At 39.7% G+C, this 25028-nt stretch overlaps 1 protein-coding gene across 5 annotated transcripts in view; it reads right to left on the reverse strand.

Annotated features, from left to right (window-relative positions):
- STX18 (syntaxin 18) overlaps window positions 1-24803 on the reverse strand; it is a 65682-nt gene extending 40879 nt beyond the window's left edge. For 3 of the 5 annotated variants that reach the window (XM_086747824.1, XM_086747823.1, XM_086747822.1), the window contains exon 1: window positions 24435-24480. Coding sequence is in view for 2 of the 5 variants with exons in the window: in XM_086747820.1 (XP_086603946.1) it covers window positions 24435-24596 (162 nt within the window). In the remaining 3 variants the exon portion in view is untranslated. Of the gene's footprint in view, window positions 1-24434 lie in introns of all 5 variants that reach the window. The other 2 variants (XM_086747820.1, XM_086747821.1) reach the window with 2 other exon arrangements.
- Between the last annotated feature and the right edge of the window lie 225 nt (window positions 24804-25028).

Consider the following 25028-nt stretch of genomic DNA (forward strand, 5'->3'; position numbering starts at 1 on the left):
TGACATTCTCCACCCCAATGTATGAACAGTTTGAGGATACCCCTATCAATCCAACCAGACTACAATCTGTAGCGTTACTTCTTTACTCCAATTTGTCCATAGATCTCCCTGTAAAACCTCATTTGAGCAAAACCTGAACCTGGCTTTTCGCTCATAGCCAGAAACCAAAGTGTTATGAGTAACTGCTTTAACTTCTGCCATCACGGAAACAAAGGTAATGCAATTGCACACTGACGATGTTTTACTTGAGTTCCCTGCAAAGCCATCTCTCTCAAACAGAAAATGTAGGCAACTTCCCAGCAAAGCAACCTTCTCCTGTCTTGCAGAAAAGGTAAATTGTGTGGTCCTGTTATCTTCCACCCACTCCCTCATTCACACACATATACCCTCCCAGGAAAAATATCTATTTCTTCCAGCTACATCCAAAGCATGATGACATTAAACATACTTTATGTTCCTCTCACCAGCACCTCAAAGAGACATTTACGAAAGCCTCTGCATCTAGCAATGCTTCTTATCAGCAGCGGCAAATATAGGTCAAAGTTGCATACATTTAGGGCCTGGAGCATACTGGCCCAAATCAATGCTTGCTTTTGCAATGGCACTATTATTAGTTGAAAAGAAACCTGTATGTGATTGGGGTGAGTTAAGCTACTGTGTAATAAAACACATGGATATATATCATCTTAATCAATGCTAACGTGGGAGATACAAGCTTCTGGTCTCCTTCTCTTATCCCAGCCCATAATGGAGAATGATCTAGGAGACTGAGCCAAACTCAAGGCTGACATGGACATACAAACACTTGGATTGTTAATACAAAGGGAAAGAAGAGACTCCATGAAGTGAACCTTGCAAGGCCATACAAGACACCTGAAAACACAACTGTCAATTCCCATCTCTTGTTTACTGTACTAGGCTGCCTCTCCCTGCAATGTATTACTCAATACTGAAAGTATTATGTCTATCTCTACAAAGCCCCACTCATACAAACCCACAACTGAATGTAGTGGGTAGCTTTTTCATAGTAAGCATCCACAGAAAAGAAAATATGCAATGTGCAAATACGGAGAGAACACAGAAACAAGCCAAAAAAAAAAAAACTAAGGCAAGCACTTAGCACAGACACGCAAGAAGAGGAAAGAACAGGGCTGGCTGAAATAAAAGGGAACAGCATCTGCACTGAGACATACCATCACAGTACACTGCTGCATCAAGTCTGAGGCTTCAGCCAGTACTCAACTCCAAAGGGCCTCCAAGATGAAAGGGCTGTAAACTCCAGAGTTATCTTCATGGTTGCTCTGGAAAGCAACACAGTCTCCATTCTGAAATTAGTAAGTGACTATAAATACAACTGAGTGCCCAGCCAGCTGGGAGACTTGCTTAGGAAGCAAGATGATGAAACACACACTGACACATCTTATATTTACTGACAAATCTATGTTGACAAGCACTTGACAGTAAGAGCACATTTCAGTTATCCAGCACCTAAGTATAGCGAGAGAAGAGCATGTTAACTTCCAGCCAGAGGAAAGGGACTTATAAACAAAGTCATAAGAGTTACTATGAAGCTTTATGTCAAGATTCTGTGTCCATCAAGTAGTTTCACTGTGTCTCACCAACCTGTACAGAGTGAAGAAATCAATGTTACCTCTCTATCTTTTGCCATAACAACTAGACTGTTGAGATTTGGCTGCAGTAGCTAAATGCTACTGCATTGTGAGGGTAAATAACAAAACAACTGGATAAAAAAATACTTGTGTTTCAGCAGATATGAGTATGTCGAAACAGGAGTATCTATTGCAACATGGATACTGGTTTGTACACAGTTTTCACTCAAAGTTAGAGTAACTTTGTGTGCAATTTGCCACACCAGTGTTTTACAGCTCTCACACGAATGCTGTGAACAGTCTCTCAGAGGTGATACTACGCTTTCCAGTTTTTATTTAGGTTACAAACAGTGGTATGACATCTGTAAATCTGTTTCACAGCTCTGCTCTGCATTACAGATGAGTCAGTATTACTGAAATATATTTAATCAGTATTTCGGTATTCTGCCCACGCACTGGCACAATGCACTTACGAAGAGAGAAAGGTAAACATGTGGTAGCTTCCCAGGGGGAAGCTATCTCCCTAGCAACTTCAGGATGAAAATTCAAAGGCAGAATTACAACATTAAAGCTTAGTACTGGGAAGAGAATTTACCATAAGGAGACTGGTCAAGATTACATGGCAATTGTCAAGCAGGTATCTGACTGCATGAGTACATGGAACAGGAGTTGGTAAAGCTCACTGTGGCATACAGATGAAAAAATAAGAGCAACCATGAAAAGTGAAGGAAGGGAACAACCGGAGATGGAATAGAGAATAAAAATGGTAGCAGAAGGGCATGGGACACATCCTGGCTAAAGCAATAACTATATTTTCAGTGCAATGGGAGACAGATACCAGAGACACAAGAGCTAGCATGCACTTGGAAGAATGGGACCATTATTTAGGGTTATAAAAAACACCCACAAACACCACAAACACTTAATAGGGGAAAGAAACAAATCCCCAAACCAATAATTAAATCATAGAATGGCTAGGGTTAGAAGGGACTTTTAAAGGTCATCTAGTTCAACCCCCCTGCAAGGAGCAGGGACATCTCCAACCAGATCAGGTTGCTCAGAGCCCCATTCAATCTGACCTTGAATGTTTCCAGGGATGGGGCATCAACCACCTCTCTGGGCAACCTGTGCCAGGGTTCCACCACCCTCACTGTAAAAATTTTTTCCTAATATCTAATCTAAATCCACCTCCCTCTATTTTGAAACCATCACCCCTTGTCCTGTCACAACAGGCCCTACTGAAGAGTCTCTCCCATCTTTCCTGTAGGCCCCCTTGAGGTACTGGAAGGCTGCGATAAGGTCTCCCCGGAGCCTCCTCTTCTCCAGGCTGAACAGCCCCAACTCTCTCAGCCTAAATCTATTAGGATGTAAAATATCCTCCTTGAAAGTGTTCAAAATAGCCTAAACAAAACACTGTATGCTCTTTATATATGCTAGCAAAGAGAGAGGTAATGTGACCTCAGGTTTTACTAGCATTTTTTATTCCTTGGCACATCAGCATTAGTAGTAGAGCATCCCAAAATTACAATTTTCCCCACAATATTACACAATATTTTCAAATGCTTGCAACTCTAACGTTATACCAATGGAAGAGTACATCGCTGTACTGTACACTGTATAGCTGTACAACTCTATAGCAGCAGTGCAGATACTGAACATCATGATATTCAAACCAGTTTGAAGGTATTTTTTTCTTTTGTGTCCTGAATGTTCTTCAGTCCCCTTCATAATGATTCAAACACTGTTTCTGCAACAAGCAACTCAAGTGTCCATCTGACATGACTACAGCGTCAATAATCATGGAAGTGTCAGACAAAAATGTCTAATGATAGGAAAACAGCGAGGGGAAAATAAAATGTAATTTAAATAAAAAGTTTCACTAATGTAACTTTGTTTAGTTATATTCAGTTGCACTGTATCAAATTAGCTGAACTGTGACTCTTTATAAAGTTTAAGTAACTCAACATAATTATTTCTTTTAAACTGATTTGAGAAATTTGCCCTTTAGAAAATAAAAAAAGCACAGCTATACTGACTCTCTGTATCTTTTTATTGCTTATTTAGTACAGTTATTAATGCTAATTAATTATATGAATGTAGTCAAGAAGAGGAAAAAGTCCAAAAAAATCAAGAGCTGGACAAGAGATAGAAAAGACAAAGGAAAAATAGAGTTTCATGTGGACTGCCCTTTTAATTTATTTGTCTTACAAGATAAAGTAAGACAGCAAGAAAAAGAATAAGCCTGCCTTCTGCTGCAGAAAGAAAGCAAAACAACTGACTAGATATTTGTGGGCAATTAATTTATTCTTCCTGCAGTTAAAATTTATCATTTAAATAAACAAGCAACTATTAATTCTGTAATATATGCTGGTAGAAAAATTAAGAAACAAGTACAGTAACAAAGGAATTAAATGGAGTGTAAACAAAGAAGAAAATACCAGCAATTAGAAATCTGTGACACTAAAATTGTGAGAAAGATTTCAACAGAGAGGTATGACGAAATATGACACACACAGCCAGAAATAAAAGCACACATCGTCAAAAAGAGTAAGAGTTGGAAGTTACAAATGAGGGTAAAAGAAAGCTACTCCTTTTAAATGAGTGAAAAAGGAGAAAGTGAGGTGACTCCTGAGGACCCACTATTTTTTGCCAAAGTCCAGGGATTATGATACAGTTAATAATCCCTTTAGATTTAAAAATGGTCCTACAAGGAAAATTAAATGCATTTACTTGCACAGAGGCAGTTGAAAGATGCATGCTCTCCAGCTGGCTCAGAGCACATGCTCCAAGGCAGAGGATGTACATTGAAACTGTAAGAGCTGACTTAAGTAATCTGGTTTGAAAACAGTCAACACAAAAATATCCACTTAAGCACGAAAGATAAATACTTTCACTTTCAAAATTTCTCTTTCCATTAAACAAAAAAAAAAAAAAACCCAGATTTTTTTTTTTTAAATAATACTGACTGTTTTTCTTTCACATTACGAATACAAATTGTATGCAATGCACATAGCAGAAAATCTATTGCGCAGTCGTAGCTGAATTGGACTGAAATTCGGTAGTTTCTTGCAATAGTCACAAAATAAACTCACTCCTTTTGCTACTGAGCAAAGGGGTGGAACGGTAGCAACCAACCCTCAGTTGGCACAATCAGAGAGTTGATAAAGTCATGAAAAATCTTGAGAGATACAGGAAACAGTCATTTTTCAATTTTTTTCTGTAACATAATTTTTGTTTATTGTAGCAAGCTTTACTCTTAACAAGTACTGTTAGTAGTCTTAGCATTTGGGGTGAGAGGAGGACTGTTACTACACCTTAGAATTAAAATGATCCAGATTAGACTAAACACAGTGCAAAATGTAGACTTCTCATTTCAGGTAACCTACAAACTAAAGGCACTGCCCTAGTTTACTCTCAGAACATACTCATTTTAGCTGTTGGTCTGAAATGCTGTAGTTTCTGAAGTTCTGTGCAACGCAGAAGCCCTATAAAATGATTTGGAGCACAAGCAACAGGTTCAGCATCCTGGATGTAGTAGCCTTTTCCAGTGATCCCATAACACAATTTTATTACATAAATTAAAAATTTAGAAATTTGTATCAACCATCCTTAGTTTCAATTACAAAACCTGGTGGTGCATTGAACGGCAGCATAAACTTTACCAGAATTTCCAGGTAAATTATTTCCTATGGCCATTATGGTAAACAGGAGATAAAAAAGTGCTAGGGGGCTTATTGGAAGTGGTCAATGTTTTTAGACAGTGTATGGTCCTATCTTCTATGATAAATCTACTAACACAAATATGATTGTACAACAAATTATGACATTCGCCATTAGCAACAACCGAAAGGTCTTCTTAGCTCCTGATGTGCAGTTAAGGCAGAGCAGAAACAAGAAGTCCCCAGTACTTCTGTAAATAGGATTTTGATAAAGTATTGAAATTACAGACTGGATTTCCTGACTTCTGAGTGCATGACAGTCATTTTTTGAAGGAAACAAACAAACAAACAAACCATACTGATGTTATATACCAAAGACTACTATGGTTCCTCATCATAAACTATTACCAATTTTGCTTTAAAATTATGGTTATTAAAAGAATTTTATATATTTCATTATCTTTTCAGAACACTATGATTCATCCAGAAAAATACTACACACTACAAAAAAAAAAAAAAAAAAAGACAAGAAATATTAGAGAACTTTCCCATGCTTATAACACGTAAAGATAAAATACCTTCAGAATAATCCACACAGTCTCTTGGGCCTCTCAGCTTTATAGTTATGCAATATTTAATTAGGCCATTTTTTTCTCAAGTGTTACAAGGAAAACCAATTAAACATCAAAAGATCCCTGCTTGTCACATCAAATTTACTACTCATTGGAACAGTATGCCTTACTTGCTAAATACATGTTGACTTGGAAGTCATCATGAACCACATTCTTAACTAATTACAGCAACTGCTACAAAATACTGATTACTATTAAGAATCAGTAAGTTAAACCAAACGCACCAATTATCATAGCCTTCACTTGCCAAGAGAAGTCATTCTATCAAAAGCACAATGCACAATTAAAAGTTAAAAATATAGGGTTTTTTTTTCTGTCCTTAATCATTGCTCTTCCACTGCTACCCAAGAGATAGGAAATGCAGTATTGTTACAACAAAAGTCTTGCACACTGCAGTTGGTTTCTGCAAACACCACACATCTTCATTGCAAAGAATGCTCTTCAAGCACATAAACCATTGTAATAAGGAACTTTGGCAATTTTGTTCTGTCAAACAGCGAACGCAGGGCAAGATGCTTCTCAGCAAGATGTGTATTACGTGGTTTGTTTCTTTTGTGGGAAAATATGAAAAGATGCCTGGGCTTCAACTTGGCAGTCAAAGGGACAACCCATACTAGCTGCTACAACTTGTAGCTGTGTACATATTCTTTAACACTGTCTGTATGGCTGAATGAATAGTCTGTTTGCTCTAACTGAAACAAAGTAATAAAACAGTCAAAAATCTATTCTCAGCATAGTTTCTAGTCTGTGTCAACTACTGGCAATATTGCAGTCAGAAAGATTTGGGGTCCATTCTTCTAAAAGAGCAAAAAATATCAACTTTTTTGGTGTTTTTAATCTGAACATTAGATATACGGATGTGAGCACAGAGAATAAATTACATGATTTTGTTCAGGTTCTTTCATAATTTAATTGTAGCAATATTAAAGACTCAAAAGAGCTGGTTAACCCACTTTTGTTACATTTAAAATGTTTTACCCAGTAAACTCTTCGGACTTGGTGTCATTTTATTAACCTCACTGGGATAAAAATGTAGCCATAAATACTACATCAAGAAGTAAAAACTTTCATGATCTAGCAACTAAGTAGCAAAATAAATCCTTTTAAAACTATCAAATGAAGCTAAAAATAAAAGCAGATATAAATTCAAGTTTTAGACTGTGGTCAATTGAGGTCTAGACAAAACCCTATGTTTGTTCACTGCCTAGTCTCCAGTCTGCTCCAAGTTTGAAAAGGTAATTGAACTCAGTCTATAATTACTGGATTAGATACAGATGGGCTCTCTACATTTCAGGGGAGGAAAGAACTGTTTTGATTCATTTTATGATTGCCTGTAAGGTCAAACTTTTCAAAATGTACTTTCATCTGTTAAATGGTTTCTTAAAGTCCCAGGGGGACATCTTCAACAACTGATGTTTTAAGCAATTTGGGTCTATCAGATCCAGTCTTTGAATGTAATACGCTGTCCATTTTCTAGAATTATAAATGTGCATGTAGGTTAATTGCTACAACTCGTACATGTTTTCAAAACTACACTTTTCCAAAAAATTGCAAGTTTTACCCAACAACTGTTATACATAAATATTCATAGAATTATTTTGGTTTAGGGTACAGAATATCTCTGGGAACATGAATAAACAACACAAATTAGAAATGTCCTTACTCATAATTCCTTCTCGTGTGTCAGAAGTTTCTGAAAATGCTCTCTCTTAGGACCTAATTCAACAACATATGAATAGTCCCAACGAATTCAGTTCACTTCTTACAAACAAACTGGAATAATAAAAAAATCCTACAAAGCACTTCAGAAGACTTCTCTTTTAGCACTCTCCTATTTGAGCCTTCATCCTCACTCTCACTCACAAGATAAAACGTGGAACAAGCAATGAGAACCAAACTTTCACTCTGCTCAGAATTTTCTGCAAAAATCTTTTCTTCGATTAAATCAACCATAACTCTGCAGCCTGTTTCAGTAAAATCAGGATTTCATCTTGCATCTTTACACGTCTTGCTTAGTTAAAAGTTCAAATGCTCCACAAAGGATATCTAGCTCTGCTCTCAGTTAGGGACTCTCAGAGCTACTGTGATAGCAATTTAAAGCTGAAAACACAGCATGCAATCAGCAGGCAATCGAATAATTCGGTTCATAGTCTTAAGAGAGGTAAGAAACTTAATTCCAAACAACTTGCTATTCAAGAGACTATTCAAGAGTTTCAGTTTATATGCATTACAACTATCTTCTTGCTTATAAATTCCAATAAGGAAGTATTTTTTTTTTGTTACAATACACATTTGTGTTTAATCAACAACAATATCTCACTGGTAACAGCCTCAGTCAAATGGTTACCTTTGCAGGATCAGACACCTAGGCAGTTGTTCTGCCAGAGACCTGGTACTTAAGCACCGGTAACAAGGATAATAGGAAATGCGTCAATATAATCTCCCTCTGCCTCCAAGTGCGCTAATGAAACAGGCTTGAGAGCATAACAAGTTCTCTCATGCAATTTCAACGATTAACATTTTATTCGTATTGTTTCAAAGTTCTCCACATAAGGGACAAAACCTGAAGTCAGAACCAACCACCACAAAGCCCCAGCAGAAAGATGCACAATAGTAACAGTTACATGTGTGCCTGCTCTGACAGAATATCGTGCCCATCATCATCAGGCTGTGCAGAATTCCCACTATAACTTACAAATCCCACTGAAAGAAGAAACTTCTTCCACTACATTTTAAGAACTGATTGATACAAATCAGTTTGTTCAAAACAGTTCAATCCATAAAACGCCCGCAAACAAACGATGGGTTTTTGTAATAGTAGCTCTTTTTTAAACACAAAAGCATCAGTAACAACCATGTATAAACAAACAAACAAAGTCTGATGTAAACTTCTGATTCTTATTAGTGTCCAAAACAAGCATGCAAATTTACTCAAAAGATAAAACCCATGTAATATTTGCATTATCTTTCTTCCCATATTTTTAAAGTATTTCTTTAAAATTGGAACAATGTTTAGGGCACATATACTTAATTCAATAAAATAAGAATCTATCTTTATTTAAGTGCTATAGAGAAAAGACTTCATTCATTGTAAGCAAAAAAAAGTTTCCTTCAAAAATGTACATGCCTATTTTCCCTACAAAATAAAATTATAATAAATATTTCAAGTGTATTTTGTGAACCCGCAAACCACTCCTGAAACTACTGTAATTTTTCAAACAATAAATTGTGAAGCAATGGTAAAGTAATAGCCAGACCACACCACCATGTATACTCTATGACACAACACAGAAGAAAATAAATACAAGAAGTTATAACTAGGTCATATTTTAAACCAACTAATTAATCCTTCAATATTTTTCCTTTTTTCTTCTCCTTCACATTTAAGATTATTTAAGATGTATTTTCCTGTATCTGCTGTACAATCGTATTCAAAAACATAAGAAACAGTATCTGAGCTCTCATAAGCATTTCCCATCTATACAGTAATGGGTTCCATGGTGGGCTAAAAATATTAGCTTTGTAAAAAAAAAAAATCATTAAGAGACATAAAGTGTATTCTTACAATAAGGTAATCTCACTCACATTACAGTGTATCATGTCTTTACAAAAATCTTTTTAAAAAAAAGGCGGTATTTGATTCTTATACATGAAACTGATTTGGTATGAAGACTACAGAAATGTACTACTACTTAATCAATGAATACCTCACACTGGTTAATGCTTCCTTTATTCTTAAAATATATATATATATATAATTATTTAAGTGTCTTTTTACATTATTTTTTTCTGTATGTACAAAGAGGTTACTTTGCAGTAAGTAACTTCTTTAGTAGATAACTAGATTAAGCACTCTGTTAAGTCTAATATGGCTATTTTATTTTAGAAACACTTTAACACGTTGTTTCCTGTAAGTTCATTTATTATTAAAAATGAAGACAGAACATTCATACATTTGCACAGTCTAAGGTCAGACTGCTCAGAGTCATAGGTCACTGAGGCAGTAGTCTGGGATTTGGGAAACCAATATCTGATTCTTTGCTCTGGTATGAAGCAGTGTCCCCTATGTAAAAAGGAATTCCCGAGCCATCCCTATGCATTAACCCCTGCATTACTTGTTGAGTACAATATGTATTTTGCAATATATACATTTGACTTAGGGATTTCAAGTGATGCAGAATCTACCAAATCAAGCATCAGCTGAAACATCACCAATGATGTGTACTTTTTCCAGCATTTTACCTTAATTTTGCTTTTTCATAAGATCCAGAAATAATCAGAAACCTTTTTTTTTCCCCTAACAAAACAGGATGAGAAAATTTCTCACAACAAAGTAGATTTTTCAGACTTCAGATCATTTTTGTACCTCTCTTCTGTAAAAAGCAAAACAAAACAACCTCCTACCACCGCCATCACTATATTTTTTTAAAAAGGTTGACATCAGAACTTTACACAATATTTTGTCATCTTAACAGTGTTATACTCTTATCCTTTAATTGATAACTCCCTCTATGTTTCACTAAACTTACATCTTTTAAAAACTTAAGTTTCATTATTTTGGTATTGACTCCTGTGTATAATATTGACTAGGAGCCAAAGAGATCAAATTATGCCCTACCATATCCACAACCAGGACTGATAAAGGCCCTACTCATGCATGCAAAGATAACATCACGGCCAGGAATCTTTGCATACATGTAATAAGTTTTCTATATAGTGGAATGACCCATGCTTCAATTTAAGCCTACATAAAGGAAGCCTTTCCCTTGAATATCACAGTAGAAACTCCAGTATGCATCACACTGTCCAGCTGAACTGACCTGAATAAAATAATATACAACAACTGAAGAAAGGAGAATTTAAAATTAATCAAAAATTTATACTTGTGACTTGAAAACGGGTATGCAACAAGGCTCTGAAAGAAGAATATCCCAAGAACATGCACATCTGTTTAATATTACAAGCCAACTGTCAACATCCTAAGTGAAGTTTTAATTTAATATTTTTTCTTTCTTGATGTTTTACCTTTAGTCAATGCCTTGTGAGAGTATCAGCTTTCTATAAGAAACTATTAAATATAAAGAAATGTTATTGTAGCATGTTTATAAAATCATAGTTCGAGAACTTTTTATTTTTCTAAAGCCTGACCACAACTTAATTATCTGCAGGACATTCCAAGCTCACAATTGCAAGCTCCAGTTCCCAAGCAATTTTAAACATTATCTACTGTAGAGGACATACGGTATTGCAAATACCACAACATGGTAGTGTTTCCAAAAGTCAGCATTAGAGCCTTTCGACATGGTTATTATTTTCAAAAAATATTTGTTTCCCTACTAATCATTAAATGGTTTTCACCACCATTACATGTTTGTCTTTCACATGTCACTTTGCTTCACCATTTATTTTTAATAAAAGTGAACTAGTTACAAAACAGACAGATACAATATATAACACGCCTTATATTATACACAAAGTGCCATAAGACTAAGAAGTATGTTCCTCTGCAACTTACAAAATGTTTTGCTTCTTTTCCAGGAAAAGCAAGAGTAAAAGCAACAAAAAAGCCTGCTAAACTGGAGGTAAGGTAGGGGGAAAAAAACGAGATCATTAGCTCAGGCAAAAACTCTCAAAGGAAACCTGGAATTTCTTCAAGAAAGAGAAACCTCAAAGAGCCTGGGAATGCAAAATTGTTTCTACTTTGGAAGAACATCCAAACCACCTGAAAATAGGGAAGAAAAAAAATCCTGAAATGCAATTACATCTGTATTTTACAGGTGTCAATCTGAAAACCAGCAGATGATCTAACACTTCTAGAACAATTCAGAACTCCAAAACCATGCTTTTCCTCCTCAAAATACCAGTGCTCTGCAAAACACCTTGGTTTCAACACACTGCTGATGAACTCCCCTGCCCCTTTAGGTGACGTTCCCCTTCTCTGAAGACTGAGGACTCTGGCTGCTCTGCGCTCCCCAGCACACTGCCGCCACCGAGCCAGTGTGCGGAGTCCCCACTACACTCACAGCTGTACGGTTTCCACACAACCCAGTGCTCCGTCCTCAGCTCCTGCCAAGCCTCAGGTGTGTATTTCGCTACAGAAACCTCCAGAAGTCCTGTAGACCTTTCTGGTCTTCTAAATGTAGTGATATTTTACTTTTACCTGTACTAAATATTTGAGGACTTACTTTTTTCCCCATTGAAAGAAAAAAAAAAAAAAAATTGAATGACCATATTATAACTCTGATTAGAATATTACTTCACATTACAGCTCTAATAAACTTTGAGTCAAACCAAGATCCCTTCTCTTATTTTCAATCACAGACCAACATAATATTTAAGAGCTTGTGGATATCATAGAATCATAGAATGGTTAGGGTTGGAAGGGACCTGCAAAGGTCATCTAGTCCAACCCCCCTGCAAGGAGCAGGGACATCCCTGACTAGGTCAGGTTGCTCAGAGCCTCATCCAGCCTGGCCTTGAACGTTTCCAGAGATGGGGCCTCCACCACCTTTGTGGGCAACCTGTTCCAGTGTTCTATAACCCGCATTGTAAAAAATTTTTTCCTAATTTCTAATCTAAATCTACCCCCCTCTATTTTAAAACCATTACCTCTCGTCCTATCACAACAGGCCCTACTAAACAGCCTTTCCCCATCTTTCTTGTAGGCCCCCTTGAGGTACTGGAAGACCGCTATCAGGTCTCCCTGGAGCCTCCTCTTCTGCAGGCTGAACAGCCCCAACTCTCTCAGCCTGTCCTCATAAGAGAGGTGCTCCAGCCCTTTTATCATCTTCGTGGCCCTCCTCTGGACCTTCTCCAACTGGTCCATGTCCTTCTTGTGCTGGGGACTCCAGAACTGGACACAGTACTCCAGGTGGGGTCTCACCAGGGCAGAGTAGAGGGGGAGAATCACCTCCCTCGACCTGCTGGCCATGCTTCTCTTGATGCAGCCCAGGATGCGGTTGGCCTTCTGGGCCTCAAGGGTGCATTGCCTGCTCATGTTAAGCTTCTCATCCACCAGCACTCCCAAGTCCTTCTCCTCAGGGCTGCTCTCAATCCATTCCCTGCCCAGCCTGTATTTGTGCCTGGGATTGCCGTGACCCAGGTGCAGGACCTTGCACTTGGCCTGGTTGAACTTCATGAGGTTGGCACGGGCCCACCTCTCCAGCCTGTCAAGGTCCCTCTGGATGGCATCCCTCCCTTCCAGCGTGTCGACGGCACCACACAACTTGCTGTCGTCAGCAAACTTGCTGAGGGTGCACTCTATCCCACTGTCCATGTCGCCGACAAAGATGTTGAACAAGGCCGGGCCCAGCATGGACCCCTGAGGGACGCCACTCGTGACCGGTCTCCACATGGACATTGAGCTGTTGACCACCACTCTCTGAGTGCGGCCATCCAGCCAACTCCTTATCCACCGAGTGGTCCGTCCATCAAACCCATGTCTCTCTAGTTTAGAGAGAAGGATGTCGTGCGGGACACTGTCAAAAGCTTTGCACAAGTCCAGGTAGATGATGTCAGTTGCTCGTCCCTTGTCCACCGATGACATCACCCCGTCATAGAAGGCCACCAAATTGGTCAGGCACGATCTGCCCTTGGTGAAGCCATGTTGGCTGTCACCAACCACCTCCTTGCTCTCCATGTGCCTTAGCATGGTTTCCAGGAGAATCTGCTCCATGACCTTGCCAGGCACAGAGGTGAGGCTGACCGGCCTGTAGTTACCTGGGTCTTCCTTCTTCCCTTTTTTAAAAATTGGGGTTATGTTCCCTCTCACAGAAGCTCCACTGACATTCACTTGAAACCCATTTCACACTGGCTATCCAATTGAGATGTGGAGAGATGGGAAACACCAGAAACACAGAAACAAAATATTCAATTTAGAATGAGTGAGATTACATCCACATTCAAAACTGTGTGAAAGTCAACCAAAAAAGGAGATATCCAGTGGGAAATGTCAAGCAATCTATTAATAGTGGAAAAGCAAAGATTGAAAGGAAGCTGGATTACATTTAACTGCATCTGGTTTTTGTCTTGTTTGTTTTTCAAATGCTGGACAATACCTATGGAAATGGAATAGGTTTAAATTTGAGCAGATGCAGTACATCTCCTTTTCCATTGCTCTCACCACCCTCCATCAAATAGGAAGGCAGAGCCAGAATGAAAGGGTAAAAAGAGACAACAAACATCAAGGCTGGTAACCGATCCCTATAAAATGTCATTTTTTGGCAGACGGAAAACTTTGACACACCACCCTGAAGTCAGGAAACTTACATTTTCAAGAAAGTAGCCATAATTTAAAACTCTACGAAAATATTGCAGTGTGATATAATTGCAACACTGAAGAACATTTTCCCAAAATTGCTGGAAATGATTCATACCTCAAATTTTCACCCTTTAATTGCTTTCACTGTTGAAGCTATTGTACCAGGCTTTAATATTTGCCAGTCTGAAAAATATTTTCAAGCATAATGGTCTGAAGTTTCAAAGACAGAGCATATAATTACATAATCTTTCACTGAAAAATTATATCCTTTTGTCTACAGTGAAACGTAGAAAAACTTCATCCACTCATTACCAAAAATCACAAAGAATCAGCTCAGCATTAGAACAACAACTAATCCTGATGACGGAAACCAGACCCAATTAACAAAAACACAAGTGTCAGTGCTACTTGTTGAAAGCAATTATTTGTAACAGATTTTTGTGAGAAGTTGCAAAACCTTTATGCTTTGAAATACCCGTTCCCTGAGATTAAGAGGGTGTAAACGTGGAGGTTTTTTTGCTGACAACACCTGTGAAGCACAGCTAGCATCTTAAATATCTCCCCATTTTATCAGTATTTCAATACACTTCCGAGTTCAAAGCAATTAACATGTGCAACGACTGAGAAATTCTGTTTGCTAATCGTTACAGAGCAGAAAACTCCTAAGTCCAAGTCTGGATTTACCAGAAGCTAACAAAAGCAGTACTTTTCAAACGTTCAAGACATAAGGAACACTCCTCTCTACCTAATTTAACAGGTATTTCTGCACACAGAAAATGAGAACTGCAGGATGCTGGAAGAATCACGAGTAAGTTCTCCGTGCTACTATCTACAAAATCCATCCTATTTTTTAAAAAGCGAAGGAGTAAGGGAATCAGAATCTTAAGTTACGAACTTCCAGAGAAATTAGCTTTATTTTAGCCTCACTGCTAACACCCGGAAAAAAAAAATCCCAACAGTTAAATCACTGATGAATCCCACTGGTATTCTTCTGGGTCTCATTATTTCTAAGTTCATTTCTTTCCCAAACAAGAGAGTATAGTTTTCAAAATACAAATACAGAGCCCAAAGCTTCTAGCGATGACAATGTATCAAAGTGCTTAAAATATATAAGCTGTTCTTGCTCCAAAATCTTTGACTAAAAACTCAGAGAAACAGTAAAAAGTGTAACTGCATTAATTAAATTCACTAACCTGTCAGTATTAAGTTTCATTCTCACTCTTCCTTCTTTCATTTCCCTTCCTTTCTTTCCTATTTAGATATATTCTATCACAAACTCTGTATCATCTCCTAGTAGTCATTCTTTTTCTTTTTTTTTACCAATATTTCCATCTCTTAAGTTAGACTGTCTGTTCCCCAACTTATGTCATTCTATCTTTTTCCCAGATAAGCCTGCTCACTTCCTGTTGTCCTTCTCTTCCACTGTATCTCTCCAGCTTTTCAGATGCCACAGAACCCAACACCCTGTCCCTAGCCTGCCTCTCTCCTTCCGATGTCATGCTAATGTAACATGTGCTTGAGAAAAGAAGGAAGCTACATATGACAAACTTCAGCTTTTTTCCACTTTCACACACACTACAAACTTTCAAAAACGTCATCCTTATTTGTGGCAAGATGACAAACCAAGAACTCGCAGAAGGTGTCAGTTTAATGGGTTACCAGAGTCAGTAAAGAGTTTGTAGTGACCAGCTACACGATATAACAATTCCTCCAACAACTGTAAGTCAGGGAAGAACCTCCCACAATCAACCTGGTCCTGGAAGGAGGTGAGGCGAGAACAAAAACAACGTCCTCAGAATGGGAACTGCAGCTTCGGATACTTTTGGACTCCTCAGCACCACATGAGGTCCAGTTAGTCAAAACAAAACTAACAGGCAACTAAGGAAAGTTGTCTCCCAAGCTAACTTTCAATCCTGCTGTTCAGTTATACTCAGAAAATAATTCCCATGGAGCTAAGAATGTACTTAAAAACAAACAAACAAAGCAGGGAGGGACAATGACAGACATTTCCCAAAATACAAGAGTTCATAACTGTTCCCCCAAGGCCAATCTATACCCTCACCACTGTCACTGATGTGAGTTTTGCTAAAACCAGAAGCATTACATGGGGAACTTTAGTGATTTGGCATTTAATCTTATTGCATTAAACAAGAGGTCAGCATTTCATTCCTCTCCAAAAAAAAAAAAAAAAAACACTTAAAAAAACCCCAACAACAACAACAACAACAAAAACCCCAAAACACAACAAAACCTTTCCCCTGCCATTTCCTTAATCGGCTTTTTATGTGTTCTTCCTCTACTGATTGAAATTACCAACTTCTTTCCCTTCCATCTCTCCAGATAAGTTTCTTCTCTAACAAAGATGAAGGAAATGAGAGGTAAAAAACAATAAATGCATATAATAAAAACCTAGCATTAAACATAATTTGCAGAGGTGAAGAGATAAATTTGAAATATTAGAAAGCAGTACACGGTAACTCCCCATCTGAAAAAAAGTGTAATTTAGAACTGTATTTTCTGCATAGAAAATAGGGGAGGGACACTCATGTGCATGTAAATGAGTACAAAATGCAGCACCATTGGTGAACCTTGAGGAAAAAAGTGACTGTTCATAACTGTATGTGGGAGAAGTCAAAATTAACTCTAATGATCTCAGCTATGGGCCCAATTTATTAGAACTTACCTCTCATTAAAAGTTAAGAATAAACTGAAATATCACTTGCCCTCCAAAATTTGGCACAGTCATTAGTTTCTAATAAAGACTGTAACTGGCTATGCCATAAGCAGTATATATTTCCCTTGCATCCAAATATTCTCTCATGGGAGTTATTCTGATGTAATCATTAGAGTCAAAACGATCGTATAAACTAACCTTAGTAAATCAGGTTAGAATTTTTTTGTTTGAGTTCAAAACCAAAAAAATTAAACCACACCATTTTAACAATTTTTGGCCATTTCCCTCATAGCACTGGTTAGTATCAGCTATTCAACAGCAACAGAAGTAGTTCACTACGTGACCATGCAGTTTTTGATGCACTGTCTGAGTTCTGCCATGGACTTTAACGGTACCACTCCCAAATATGGAAGTTTTCAGGATTAAGCCCCATTCAAGTCTATTCTAGATCTGGCAAATACATGTCCCATCCTATAAAAAGTTCATAATACAAGCTGGTTATTTAATTATTTTGGATACTTCTCAGTCTTTTAAAAAGCCTAGGTGTAATTTGATACATTCTGCAGACACCAACCTGAACTTGACTCAAAACCAGCCGCATAATAATTATGGTTATATTCCAATAAAACGTTTAGTACTTGGCATTTTTATTTTCACATACCTTTCACTTTTAGAACAGGGGTGGTGTTACTCCCTGCATCAGCAGATTGTTACCTGTCTATCACCAAAGCTACTACACACCCAAAAGTAGCCAGTGGAAAAGCCTGTGGACCTCCCAATCTGCAAGCCAACTCCTTTTTCTCATGAAACTAAAATAGTATTAAGCACAAGGAATCCTTTGTATGAAATCTTGACCTAATCATCTCCTCATGTTTTTCAAACTTGTATTGATTTGTAAACCCCTGGAAATTTTCCAGTGTAAGTGCAGACTTGCCTTTCTCTATTAGCACCATGTACAGGCTACTAATTAGATACTGTAACCAGACCCATTACACGATTTTTGTGGCTGGATTTTATTCTTGGTACTTCTTCAAACAATCCTGAATAGTCCGAAAGGGACCAGAAATCATATATGTTTTAAAACATTCACTTTTAATTGTGCTATGTCAATAATTATGTCATGCTATTCAACGTGGTCGTATGTGGTCAATTTGGGGTACCAGCTACTAGTTTGAGTATTCCCCATGCTTTTTTAGCCTTTATTAACACAGCAACAGTGGCAAATACTAAGCCATTGTAAATACCATATACAAACACCCTTACCTCTTTTTTCTGCTACAAGAGTACTCTAAATACCAAACCGTGCAAACATGCTATTTTGAATTATCCCATAAGCTGCATCCAAACAATGAGATGCACTGGACTTACGTAGGTATGCATTAAAAGACTGTTTTACTCAGAGTATGTAAAATAAATAAAAAAAAAGCTACCACTAATCTATGTGTTGCCAGAGCAGTATGAAAGTCAGATGGCCTTGTAATTAAAAGGCTTGCTCAAAATTTACGTTCAATGTCATTTGCTCTGGCTTTCACAAGAACTAGTTTTGGAGGCAAATTTTATGTGGGGATTTTTTCTCCTTGTTACATATTTGTACGAAGCAGCTGAACATATTCTTGATGTGAATACTGGCCTATCACACCAATTTTTTTGAAGAATCAGTTAATCATCCTACAGAATCCATACACAGAAGTTATATGAATAACAGATGTTGTAGCCTCATGAATCTGGCACCCTTATGCCTTCAACAGTTTCAAACACAGACATTTGATCATTCTGAAATTTTGTATTTAAAGACTTAGGAACATTTAACCTTTCAGATTTTCCATTCTCAAGGATATGTTTTCAGATATGCCTGGTATTGCTTTTGAAGCACTCATGCTCCAGCACTTCATTATTTAGCTTTTTGCAAAACCTTAAATAAGAGAATTTCACTAGCAAAACACAAGATTTCATTCACGGCTGCAATCAAGCCCACCATGAAATTGTGTTTGACCATTAATTTCTCTTTATTTCTGTTAATAGGCTGTATCAGCCCTGATACCATTTCTCCAACACATATTGAACAGTCAGCAGTGATGAAAAGTTCTCCTTCCTTCAGTATTTTCAAATAACTAAGAAGGAATAAAATCTGTCAAATATGCTTCTACATAGCTCACACCTGCCATAAAAAAAGTAACAGGAAAGACTTAAATAGTCAGATTTCCTAAGATATGTTCCAAGACATGTTCAAGTGTCAAACACCTTCCAAACCTGACATCTTCTGAAATATCCAAAACTGCAGATTGCAGACGACGATAAAGCTGTGAACAAGGGTGGCATAACTGGGCCTATGCTATAGCTGAGTTGCTTATGTTTGTCACTGAGCACTTAGTCAAGCCCAGGTTTGTTTTTTTTTTTAATTTAAATACTTTTGCTCTAATCCTTAAAATTCTTCAATCATGTAGCACATTAACTCAGCTTAATCTCAAAGCTGATAACATACCAAAGTACTATGAAAGCTGCAGATAACGAAATACAAACTATGACATCCCTGCATACATTTTAAATAGTTGTGTCACTGTAAAAGTCTAACGACAAAAAAAAAAAAAGAAAAAAAATGTGCTGCTTTGGTTCAGTTCACCAAAAAGCACTAACACATACACAACGAATTTTAACAGTCTCTTATGAACTGCAAGCAGTGGAAAGTCTGTCACTGTTATTGCGGCTTTCTTCTACGGAATCCCTCAACAATCATTTCCTACCTGGTCCTCGTCAGTATGTAACTAACGAACACAGAGAGATGCCAAAACCATTCACCATATGTACAGCATTAGTCATCTTTCATTACATATCAGACAATCCAACGGGTGTACAATGCAGCCAACAGACCAAAAAGACCCAAAACCAAGCAAAAAAGACCTGGTGATGAATCAATGCTGGGGCAAAGAAAATCCTTTCAAAAGTTCATGGTTGTTAACAGTCATTGATATAGACGAGCATCCATAGGCAAATGGATCAGTTTTGCCAGAGTTTAACAACATCACCAGCAACAGCAGTCTCTGCAACTAACACTACATTGGTTTTAGATAACCTCATACCATCCTTGTGTTACCAATTTAGCCTCAAATACAAAAATCTTTATCAGCTCCCCACAGACTACAGCAATACAGTATACCTGAGCACAAAACAGTCAGCTTTGAAAAAATAAAAATTAACACAGAATGTTGAAGTACTTTTTGTGACTAACACAAAATACCAAGAGTACACAAAATGCATCCTCCCGTCTCTAAACCAGTTTCCCCACACAATATAGACTCAAGTCAAAGCCCTTATATTCTACATTCTCCATGTCTACTTCTATCTACCTAAAAAATCATGTTGAGAATATAAAACAGGACTTGATACCCATATCTCCCAAGTGCAGTAAAACTTTACCATATATACAGAAGCCCACAGTGCAGACACAGAGCTTTCTTAGGAAAGAAAAATGAAATTCGTGAGAAAATAAGGAACTATTACAATTTTGCCAGCTTCTCCGAATGCTAAGTACCTTCAATCTTCCTTCTAGAACACCACTTACAGTCTATGAAGAAGTAAAAAAAAGGGGAAAAAAAAAAAAAAAAAGGCAAAGTCCTAAGATCCTACAGCAAAACTCATAGCCCTTTGGGGGAAAAGGGAGGAAGAAAATGACAGAGTTACATTGCTTAATACAGTTCAGCCAAGTGCTCAAACACATTAGTAATACATAGAACCATAGAACCTTTAAGGTTGGAAAAGGCCTCCAAGATCATAAAGCCCAACCATCAACCCAACACCACCATGCCTACTAAACCATGTCCCAAAGTGCCACGTCTACACGTTCTTTGAACACCTCCAGGGATGGTGACTCCACCACTTCCTTCGGCAGCCTGTTCCAGGGCTTGACCACTCTTTCAGTAATGAAGTGTTTCCAATCTAAAACCTCCCCTGCTGCAACTTGAGGCCATTTCCTCTCATCCTAGTACGATATAAGGCCTCTGTGGGATTGGCTAGAAAGGAGAATTCTCATCCTACAGCTGTGCAGCTGCTCCAGGCACGGCTGAGCACCCTCCCAGCCCCGTACTCTGGCTGCACTGCCACCCGTTTGGATCACGACTGGCTGCAGCTCCAGCAGCTTGGACCACAAGCAGTGTCAGCACAGCTCAACGAACAAGAAGCAAGGCAAACTCATGCAGAACGTAACATGGAAAGGAATACGTGTGTGTGTAGAGTCCACATAAGTATTTCAACATTTCCATATCTGCATGTCAAAAGGATATCTTCAACTACTATGCAACCATATAAGGCACAATAAAAGTGGTCACTAGGTGTGGATTATTCAGGGTCTCTACTGTCACCCTACAAGGATTCTGACCAGCACCTTTCATGACAAGTTTTAAGACAACAATAGTTAACCATTTGATATGTTCCTCAGATTAAAAAATAAACAAAGAAAACTTATACATAGACATGGAAGAATTCACTGGCTTTTCAAGGTGTTTATAAAACAGAAATACATTAAAGAATTAATGCATCTATCAAAGATCAGATTTGCAAGTTAAGTTGCATAGTCTTGGCAGAAGCAGCTAATTTTTTAATTGCAAGGCTACAACAAAGTATTAGGAAGAGAATTTGATACATAAAGGATCAAATCAAATTGCATTTGGCTGAAGGAAGCAATAAAAGTCATAATTTATTTTACTACAAAGTTTACTCTTCTAGCTGCGGTTTCAGTATTCTATTCACACATGAAAATCAGACTTTCTTAAAGAAGGCCTAAAAAATGTTATAAAGCCTTCTCTGGTCTGGCAGGTCATTGGCTCCACTGTCACAAATTTAAATGAGTTACAGGAGCAGAGATAGGACAAGCCCAATCCATTTCACTCCTCCTCACTGAGCAGCATGTTGACAGAAATAATGTTCAGACGTGCTTCAGCAACATGTTTTTAGCCTTGGCTTCCTCTCCAAAGTCACTGTTTATGTAAGTATCACTAATTAAACCCATTCTCTCCCTCAGACAGACCATTCAGCTCATCCACTGTGGCATTAGCTGATTACTTCACTGGAAGCTCCTGTAATTAAACAAGATACTTTTATCCACACCTTTGTCCTTTTTCTGTTGCCCGGACAATGCTCTGAGGAAACTCAGAAAGGACGAGGAGCTTGGAGAGAAAACTGGGGCCAGCAGGAAATAGTAGCCATGAGTAAGGGGAAAAGAAGGACTAAGGTAGGAGGAAAAGGAAACAGCTATAGTGTGCCATCGCTGAACAGGACTATGGCTGGGCAATGAGAATAGTTTGAAGGTGAGGCTAGGCCTGAGTACGAACAGAACTTCAGAAAAAAAGCCCAAACCAGAGGCAGCTAAAGCAAGGGAGCATTGATAGTACAAAGGAAAGAGAGAGAAAAGAGTAGGAGGGAGGAAAGTGTGGGTGTGAGCCTAGTCTGAGGCTATAAATTATTTGGAATACAGATACTGAAACTGAGAAGGAAGAACTAAAGTGCAGAGACAGTGGGGAGACCTCATAGTGGCCTTCCAGTACCTAAAGGGGGCTTATAAGAAAGATGGGGAGAAACTCTTTAGCAGGGTCTGTTGCAACAGTACAAGGGGTAATGGTTTTAAAATAGAACAAGGTAGATTCAGACTGGATATAAGGAAAAAAATTTTTTACACTGATGGTGGTAGAACACTGGAACAGGCTGCCCAGAGAGGTGGTGGATGCCCCACCCCTGGAAACATTCAAGGCCAGGCTGGAGCAACCTGATCTGGTTGGAGATGTCCCTGCTCCTTGCAGAGGGGTTGAACTAGGTGACCTTTAAAGGTCCCTTCCAACCCAAACCATTCTATGATTCTATGACAGTACTGAAGGCAATGAAGCAGAAGGTAAAAAGCTTTGGAGGGAATGAACACAAGTCTGTGGCTATAAGAACATCTAGAATGGAACCTGAAAACCTCAGATTTCCTCTTGCTTCCTCTGCTACTGCAAATAACTGTGAAACACTTTGGCAAAGAATCCAAACACCATCTAGCACTAAACCCTTAGAGGGTAAGAGCCTGCCTTCAGCATTAGCCCAAGTGCTGGAGTTCTGAATGGCCGATTTAAAAGTTGCAGCCCTGTTGATGGTGCAGATAAATGTCACCATGATGCCTTGTGATAAAATTTTGATCCTTTTTAGAATTCTAGGAATTTACAAACACATAAGTTGTGTTAAACATTAAAAAGACTGTCCTGTTCTCGGGTAAGACTCTGGGGTAAGGAGTCTGTTGTCTCTAGCACTACAGAATTTGGAATATCTTCAGTCAAAATCAGGAGACGCAGCAGGGGAAGAAAGGTAGATCTCATCGACAAAGACCTTGAATGTAGTTTTATGGACTGGTCTTATCACTACTACACAACTCACAGTTGACAAGTCACTTATACCAACTTCTTGTAAGAGTTAATAATTATATGTTCATTTAACAGGTATCCAACTTGACATTCTCTGCTTAGGCCCCAAACGAATCACCGAGCTATGGAACATCAAACATCAAGCATTACAGAACACACTAGTTTCTACATACTTTCTCTCAGATTTGGGAAAAGTGCAGTGAGCACTGAAATGTGACATTAATATCGTGCTTGAAAACTAAATTATTCATAAGTTAGAAAATGACAGAACAAATGTTAGCTGTGCATCCTTTGTTTAGTCCTAAACTCGCATACGCATTCTGTAAGCCTGTCTCCTCAGAGAGTGCACCGAGCAGTCTTTTTCTTTTAGTTTCTCAAAATATGATACAGTGTTTTATTAAATACACATTATTCAAACCTTGCCTCGGTATCAGACTTTTTGCCCTCCCTTTCACTCAGTATGGAGAAAAATAATCTGCTACAAATTTGTTCTTACAGCACGACTGTGGGCCGAGGACTACTATTAATGCCGGTCAGCCTTCAGCTCTGTAATTCCTTAACTTCTCAGTGCCTGTCTTTTCAAATCTTAAAATGTTCTGATTACCTCTGTACATGTAGTTTGTAGAGAACTTGCACTTTACAGCCATACTGTGACGGTGCAACATTACAAAGCTTTGTGCTCACATCTGTTGTGGAAGAGATCTCTTACGTGGCAATCGGCATGAGGAAACACTCGTGTGAATGCACGCAGGACGGCGGCACAGACCGAAGGAAAGCCGGTTTTGCACGATCAGAAGCGTCAGCCCTGGCAGGAAGGGGCCGCAGCCAGCAGAGCCCCCGGGACGGCCCTGCTCGCCCCCGCCGGGAAGAGCCGCGCCGGGGGGAGCACGGGCGACAGGCGGGCTCGGAGCCCTCCCCAGCCGCCACATCAGCCGCCGGGCTCCCGGCTCTCACGCTGCGCTCCCGCCCTCCCAGCCCACACCCCTGTGGGAAAGAGCTGCCCCAGGCTTGCTTGCGGGCGACTCCGGGGCCCGCTCGCTCGCCGCGGGCCCCCGGGGAGAGCCGGACGCCGCGGCCCGCTCCGAGACGGGGGTGAAGGGGCCGGGCTGCCCGCGGCGGCGCCCGGGCGGAGCCGCTGACGGGGCGCCGCCAAGCTCAGGCCGCCGGCGGGCCCGGCCGCCGCTCGTCCCCTCCTCCCCGCCGCCGCCGCACTCACCACCTCCCGGGCCCGGCTGGTGAAGTCGCTCTTGGGGCGAGCGGCGCCCCGCTTGAGCAGCTCGTCCCTGGCGCTGTCCCCCGCCGCCACCCCCAGCGCCTTGTTGCGGGTCTTCACCGTCTTTACGCTGGCCTTGAAGAGCAAGGTGATGTCCACCGCCATGGCGGCCCGCCCCCTCCGCCGCCGGACCGGTGCTGCCGCGCACCCTTCCCCGCGCAACGCGGCCCCGCGCGGAGCGTTCCGCCCTGCGCGGGGTTATGGGAGGGTTGCGGGGCGGGAAAGGCTCGTCCCTACGCTGCCATCTCTGCGCTCGCACTTTAGTTCGTGGCCGCTCTTCTCAGCCTCCGCGGAGCCCGCCGGGGGCGCGCAAGGCCGAGCGCGGACAGCTGGTGATGAACCGGGGGCGGCCTGCGCACGCACCGAGGCGGGAGGGCCGGGGCAGGGCTGCCCTGCACCGGGCTGCGGCCTCCTCCTACCCGGTAGCAACTTTGCGGAGTCAAAGTCCCGTTCCAAGCAAACCTGGACGCCTGCACCGCCCCGCAATGGCGGCGTGGCAGGTGTCACCAGGTGGTGCTGTTATAAGGAGCCTCCCAA

The sequence above is a fragment of the Chlamydotis macqueenii genome, chromosome 4, assembly GCF_036417535.1.
Source record: "Chlamydotis macqueenii isolate bChlMac1 chromosome 4, bChlMac1.mat, whole genome shotgun sequence".
Lineage (NCBI taxonomy): Eukaryota > Metazoa > Chordata > Aves > Otidiformes > Otididae > Chlamydotis > Chlamydotis macqueenii.